The sequence below is a fragment of the Crassostrea angulata genome, chromosome 6, assembly GCF_025612915.1.
Source record: "Crassostrea angulata isolate pt1a10 chromosome 6, ASM2561291v2, whole genome shotgun sequence".
Taxonomy (NCBI): domain Eukaryota; kingdom Metazoa; phylum Mollusca; class Bivalvia; order Ostreida; family Ostreidae; genus Magallana; species Magallana angulata.
Window position 1 is genome coordinate 55,067,912 of NC_069116.1, and position 8,022 is coordinate 55,075,933.

The 8,022-nt window shown below is 33.8% G+C and overlaps 1 protein-coding gene across 1 annotated transcript; it reads left to right on the forward strand.

Annotated features, from left to right (window-relative positions):
• Window positions 1-1,716: 1,716 nt before the first annotated feature.
• LOC128189976 (uncharacterized) lies at window positions 1,717-4,575 on the forward strand. Its single transcript, XM_052861821.1, has 5 exons — window positions 1,717-1,862; window positions 2,839-3,012; window positions 3,924-4,040; window positions 4,324-4,437; window positions 4,538-4,575. The coding sequence occupies exons 1-5, from the start codon at window positions 1,803-1,805 to the stop codon at window positions 4,547-4,549; spliced, it is 477 nt and encodes a 158-aa protein (XP_052717781.1). The 5' UTR covers window positions 1,717-1,802; the 3' UTR covers window positions 4,550-4,575.
• Window positions 4,576-8,022: the final 3,447 nt, after the last annotated feature.

Consider the following 8,022-nt stretch of genomic DNA (forward strand, 5'->3'; position numbering starts at 1 on the left):
AGCGACCTTGAAATGCTTTCAATGGTGATTCTCTCAATTTAGACACTGACCTCGTGCTGAGATGTTTGATAAAGTATCAGTTAACTTTCGTTACCATTTGTCAAAGAATGTCACGATGTCGGGCGAGCTATTTGTGTAAAAAAAAACGCTACCAAACCTTTTAAAGTAGTTTGACAAAATATCAGTTACAGTTTGCGCTCCAAATACAGACAGTTTTCGATCTGGAATGTGTGGTCAGGTATCGTGAATATTACGAAACACACACTATTATGATTGCTTTTGGTTTTTCAAGATATGTTGCTAAAGAACCGAATCGTTACATTTTCAAAACGATTAATTATCACAATACGTACATGTATATTCATGATGTGCCATATTAAAAGTGTACATTTATTGAACATCATGTTAAAGACTCTCTTTGTATCTTTTATACACACGTTGATATTGTCAAGCAGGGCGTCCATTTATTTTGTCCAAGTTAAAAGCACGCAATTTTTAAGTTATATGCCATGGTAGGTCTTTAGACACTGCTTCTCCAGCTACAAAGATAAAGAGAGATAACTTTAACTTTATCTTATGGAGTGAAATAGAATAATTAAGTAAAAGGTCGTGGATTTTGAGTGATGATTTGATTAATCCTTAAGTGTCTATATTGACGTAGCTCTGGATAAGCGTTTTGCAAGATGCATCCTTTTTGTTTACTAGTATTATATCGCCGAATATCTTGGTAAATGGTTCCCGTTTATCGTAAATGTCAATTTAACGGTTAAGGTGCAATAAAATTGTAATCAGGATCCTGGACAAATAGGACCGTGGGGACCCACTTGTCACCACCACTAGACCCCTCAATAGGTTTTCTATTACCACACACTACCGACTCTGACGCGAGGTAACCTACGACCGATTTACGATCGTCTGACTGAAAAGTCAAAATAAGCGAAACATGCTTGCGTGGTACAACTTGCTAATACCAATTCAAAATAACGATTGTCATTCTTTCTATTTAACATAGAAGTATATCAGGTTAGTTGGAAATCAATAACTTACAAATTAAGGTAGAAAATGAATAGAGTACGACCGTGTTATTCGTTTATTGAAAACAAATACGACTTACCTAACGCTTAATTTCTATAAAACCAGTGGTTTTATACCAGTGGTAGAACCACGTTTGCAAATTTAATGAGAACTTGGTAGTTAATTATGATTTTACAAATGAGAGGCTGTTGATATGATGAACAGAATATGTTTTTAACTCTTATTTGAGATATTTCCTTATCAATCATAATAAATAACCAATTTGAAATATTTTTAATCTCTTATTTCCAAATGACAACTGTTTCTATAAATGATTTATCTTCATTATTATGATTCTTAATTATTCTGTTATGATTTAAAACATTATGTACAATGTATGCTATAGTCGAAACATAGCAATTTGCTAATTGATATAGTTATTATCAATTAGCACATTGCTATGTTTCGACTATAGCATACACTGTACATAATGTATACAAAGAAATTATCCAAACATTTATTATTTGGCATATACATTGTACAAAGTAACAGATCCCCTAAATTATACAAATATAAAATGTTCGAGTGACTGTTTTAAAGCAGAACGTATGCAACAGATTCAAATAAATCAATTGTGTTGCTTCAGTTTGTACATTTTTATATAAAGAAAACATGAGAAAAAATAATATAACTCACAATATCCGACCTCGGCGTTTTTATTGAGGTGTACTAGTCCCTCTGTCTTATCAGTTGATGTCGGACTTTCAGACATATAACGGCCGGTAGCAATGAAATCTTACGGTGTCGGGCCTGTGATCCTCATTGCTGCTTTGTTGGCAGTGTCAGAGGTAGGATTTTGTCATAGCTATTAATGGTATTGGAAGATGTAGAACGATTATGATTGACCTATATCATTGTTTTGATGACGGTAGACAGCAAACGGTCCCAGCATGTCCACTGTATGAGACATGTATTATCAAGTTGTATATGAACTCAGTACAAATCAATGGCATCTAAAAGAGAAAGAACAAAAACTAAGTTATGTTCCTATATTCAGCACCTGCTGGCATTTCTAACCCAGTGTACTCGATTGTGATTCAAATTAACAGGCCCCAGACTTATCAGGTTAATTTGCATTATTGGATTTGCTTGGTGCTTCCGGACATTGTTCTGATGTGGTCGTGGCTTGTTTGATATTGTACAGACAGGCGACCTTTGTTAAAAATGTGCAACAAAATGAGAAGAGAGAGGCAATTGTCGCTGTACTCACATCAAAATAACGACTCTGAATGGAAGTCAGCGTCGCCTAATTAATATGACTGTACTTAGTCTATAATCCAACAATGACTGGTGTTTTTATTGTTCAATGTTAGCAGCAAGAATATGTCCACTACATTATTAATCAGGGAGCTGTTAGTCTTGTAGGCTGGAATATGGTCGTCTAGGTGTCTGTATAAAAACCACGACCTGTCTACTATACAGGGTTTGAATGCCAAGAAATTCGTTGCGTCAAAGGACTGCGTCATGTTTGTTTAATGTTTTATGAATGTGTATGTACTTTAATTTCCTTGGTTACGACTGTAATAGAATTTCTTTTGTAAAATCATTTCATCATTTTTCACCATTATTGTGAATCTTAATACATATAAATGTTTGTACAACAGATACAAACGTGCATTAATGAAATATAGCAGTAATTCGAAGAAAAAAAATGAAAAATTTATCCCCAATCTTGTAACTAAAGTATAACTTCCAAATATTGTAATCATTACAAATTTTCATTTTGTAATCTGTCCCAGAATATATGATTTTTTTTTATTCAAGCAAAGGGCTGACCCTCCTCCTGCTCCCCCTGGTGGAGAAAAAGTGGTCAATGTGACCGACCCTAGGGTCATCAAGGCCTCTATGGCCGGAATCGAGGCTATTAACCTGCAAAATGGATACGGAGAAACTGCACTCAGAGAGGTCATATCCAAGGTCAAGAACGCAACAGAACAGGTTTGTGACCGGTTTCATACCGTTACACGTGCTGTAGTTACTCTATAAAGGGCATGGTCACGATTTTGGTCAAATTCTATTTTTCTGTTTTTATTATTTACAATGCTAAAGGAATGCATTTCTAATGTTCAAATAAAATTTAAGAGTCAGTCGTAGAGTTATAAGCAAGATACAGGGCTCACAATTCGAAGTCATATCAACAAGGCTCCTGCGCTGTTTTTGTTTACATTGGTTCAATATACCAGTAAAAAAAAAACCTTTTGCTGATTTCTCTATTTTCTTATGCATTTTAACATATATAAACTGTTCCTAACGTTTAACACATAAATTTAGGTCTAAAACTGGAATTTTCATTTCAACATTCAAAATGTAAACAAAAGCATTGTTTACACAGCAAAGAATTGCAAGCTCTGTAACTCGCTTATAAATCAACAAATGGCACTAATATTTTGGTTGATTATTAAAAATGCCTTACAGAAGCATTGCAAACATTAAAATCGGGAAAATAATTTTTGGCCAAAATCGTGACTATGCCGCTTTTTAAGAATGTCACATGGTCCAGTTCCGTGATAAAGACCTAAAACCTAACATGATACACTGTTTATCTGCTAGATCTCAATCATATTAGGGAGGGGGTCAACTTTTTACTATCGTGCTCTCTGGGTGACGGCAAAAATGGCTTTGGTTAGACAAAATAAATTTTTCCTTAAATGTTTTGTTGATTCAAAATACTCTCATAATTAAACTTTGGCATGCTTAGTTAAAATCAATCGTAACCGAATATTAAGAAAAAGAAATATCTTTGCTGCCCCGATTTAGCGATTGATAATTCCCAGAATATCCACAAGGTTAAGGCACAGAGGTGAATGCCCTTCTGCTCACACTTGTGCTTTATTTACCATCCTTTGAAGGTGGTGAACGGGGATCTTTTCCGACTGGACCTGGAGGTGGGTCCCTCGGAATGCTTCAATACCATCATGAATATCGGAAAGACTGCCGCAGCGTGCCCCCTTCTGTCGACCAAACTAGTGAGTACTGGTATTGAATATCCAAGTCTGAAACACTTAAAATTGTTCATCTATTTTTTCCTTTTTATTTCTTAAACAATTTTACCTGTACAACGGCTAAATATTTGATTAATGTATAATTTAATTTAAACATATTTTATTGAGTAATCAAATGGATTAGGCAACAGGCAAAGCCTATATAAACCCATTTATAGCCTATATAAACATTCATAAATACATGTATCTCGTATTACATGTAAAATTATGCTATAAATAATTACATTTATCTTTCGTTTTAATAAAGGTGCATACATGTTTCACGGAAGTTTTAGCCAGGAACTGGACGGTGCCACATCACCTGACGTTGAACGTGTCATGTAATCCTATCTCTGGCAAAAAGGGGCTTCTACAGCAGCAGGTACTAACTTATCTAAATTATTCACAAAAATCAATGGGGTCTATGAGTAAGCGTTGTCCTTACAATCTTACGTGGTTTTCAATTTGTTTTTCTTTTTCAGATTGTGATGTAACAGATAAAATAAAGTCTACAACATGATTTTTTTTTTAATTTATAGAGAAAAGTTTATAAATAAGTGCATCCAGCGCACATCATTTGTGGTTGTTTTGCAAATTAAAATGTGCTACATGTAAATGTACCCACTTTATCTACTTAAGTCATAAAAGGCGCTGATATTAGAAAGATAAAATCACAAATGAAGAGGGTCACTATATTTTATTAACCAAATACTGATTATCACAAAACCTGCAATACGTAAACACATATTAACAAAAATGTTTATATCAAGACTTTAGATATCCATTGTTATTTCACTGAGTGCAGATACAACATCTATTAGATTACTTGCTTCCCATAAAGAAAGGGAAAACGGAAACAAAGCTAGGAAGATGGAGCACTGAGTCTGAAGCGTTGTTTGGTCTGTCTGTTGCTGTATTAAAGAGACATGTTTATCAGGACGGCTCTGTCCAATATTTGTAATGAGTATTTAGAAATACCAAGTCCTGCAAATAGTGTCGATAAACAGATGTCATAGCCGACGTGCTTCGTCCCCTATCAGTGTGGGGGCTTCGTGTCCTGCTGCCGAATAGAAAATAGTATTTACGTTCTGGCAACGGAAGAAAAACAAATTCTTAAGACAAAGCCCAATTGTCGACTATTTTCATGTGTGTGTGTTTTGATGGGAAAACTTCTGCTCGTTTAAGTAACGATGTTTACTGATGTGTCTAGTCGCTGGCAAGTTCAATTCAATGTTCAAGTATGCTTTTCAATATCATTTAAAGGGGCATCGTCACGATTTTGGTCAAATTCTTCTTTTCTGTTTTTATTATTCACAATGCTATCGAAATGCATTTCTAATGATCAAATGAATTTTGAGAATCAGTCGTAGAGTTATAAGCAAAATACAGGGCTCACAATTCTTTGTTAGTGTAAACAAGGCTCGTGCCCTGTTTTTGTTTACATAAGTTTAATATAACAAAAAAAATCTTTTTCAAGCTGATATGTCTATCTCCTTAATCATTTCAAGCATAAATAAACAGTTCCTAACGCTTAACACGTTCATTTTAGGTCTAAAACTGAAATGTTCACTTCAACATTCAAATTGTTAACAAAAGCTTTGTTTACATAATAAAGAATGGTAAGCTCTGTGACACGCTTATAACTCAAAGAATGACATTTAAACTTTGGTTGCCTACTAAAAATGCCTTACTAAAGCATTGTAAAAATTAAAATCGGAAAAATTATTTTTGAACAAAATCGTGACCATGGCCTTTTAAGGTCTTATTCTCTGTTTGTAATTAAAAGGCTGGCTGGTTAATTCTGAAATGACAGTGTCCTCTTACTTGCTTCAAATGGCGGTGCACATCGTTAATATTTGAAATGAAACAACGTTTTGTATTTCATGTATATAGACCTGAATCACTTTTCAAAGTAAATTTTTAAACATTCGTGATAAATTTCTGCGTGAAAGGGTTCTGTAAAATTGTATGTCCTTTTTTTCGACTGTGCTCAAAAACAAGAAATTATGATATTATATATTCTTAGAATGATAAGTACAATGTCACTATTTTAATGCCAAGAATGAGATGCATAAATCTAAAAAATGTTCCATAAATTTGATTTTGCATGTCCATGTATTCATTACTTCCCTTTATATCAATTAAAACGATTTCAATACCAATTGTAAATCTTTAACTTCATGCATTGAATTTTTATGTTTTTGCTTTTGATTGTATGTTTTTATGTCGATCACTTTCAATCATTATAATGCTATAACAGAGTCTTTAACACATATCGTGTTATATTCCCTAGTCGATGAAATACCATACCGTTTTACTTTCATTAATAACACACAATTCTGAAATATATCCAAGAAAACATGGGAGAAGGGTTATATTTAAATTAAATAAAGTGTTTTTAATATGATTGTAATTTATATCACACTCCATAAAGGGACTGATGCATATGAGTTATATGCAGGCTTTTATTCAAAAGCTTTTTTATTTAATATAAATATAAGTTGCCAAATAAGTTATACATAATTTTGTGCAAACTTTTAGGTAAACACGATATAAAAACGTGTTAAACTTGCAGTTTTATTCTTTAAAAAAGAAAAAAAAGCAAGTCAACATTTTTATATGTAGAATGTTTTTCTGTGTCAGCCACACGAAATATATCCAGACTGCCAATGGGTGTAGTTTCGCAGGATACGGTAAATTATATATGTCCCCGGTCTCTTCAATGTAAAATTTGTATTAGGCATTCAGATTATAATTAACATTTTTTTTTATTAATTTACTTAAATACTTTGGAGTACGATAAAAGGTTAAAGGAGACATCTTTGTTAGACATAAATTGTTCCGTTTGGTAGTGCAATATTTTAAACATATGAAGATACTTTGACGCGATATTCGGGTTATAACGGTTGACATAATTAGGGCCCCGCTCTGCGCGCGCCGTATAGCGATCATTCTGTCCATCCGTCCCTCCGTCTGTCCGTCTCTTGTCCAGAGCATATCTTCTCTCCCCTTGGCCCAGTCTGGCTCATACTTCACCAAAAGAGTACATTTGGGTAAAGGGTGTGCAGTGACCTTAAATTTTGTTTCTAGGTCAAAGCTGAAGTTCATATTAGAAAATATGTATAAAAAAAAAATCCTTGTCTGGAGCATATCTTCTCTCCTCTTAGTCAAATCTGGTTTCAAGTTTCAAGGTCAAATGTGAAGATCATAGCAGAATTATATGAAAAATCCTTGTCCGGAGCATATCTTTTCTCCTTTTGGTCCAATCTAGCTGATACTTCACAAACAGAGTACTTACAATTAAAGGGTGGGCAGTGACTTTAATGATGTTTGTAGATCAAGTGTCAAGGTCGTATTGGATCACACAAAAATCTTTTTTTCAGAGTATATATATACTCTCAACTTGGCCCTATTCGGCTCTTACTTTACATTAACTGAGCTTTTGGTTTAATGGTGTGCAGTGACTTTATAATTTGAACAAAGTTAATGTGAAGGTCATAGTTGATCTTTTTATAATCAGTTTTAGGCCGTAGATTATATCCCATTTGGTTAATCTTGCTCAGGTTGAAGAAAATGCCTGTTTTTAATGGGTAATGACATTAAATTTAAAGTTTTAAGCCAGTTTGAAAATGTCCAAGTTATAAGTCAAGGTCAAAGAATACTAGTACTTCTCTGAAATGATTTTCATCCTATTGTTTATTACTTAAGCAGGGCCCTCTGAGATGGTCACCATCTCAATGATGTCTAGTTGCAGAACAAAAATCTTTTATTTGCAAAACCAGTGGGTGTTGTCATGTACGTACATGTAACAATTATATCAACTGGAATCATGACATACTGCATTTTTCAGATTTTTTGTTGACATATTTCAATTATTTTGACAATTATATTAAAAAGGTTAATAACATATCAGCAGGAGACGGTATCCTTGTTCAATTCCCAGGTTATTGATCTCGAGTACTCGGTT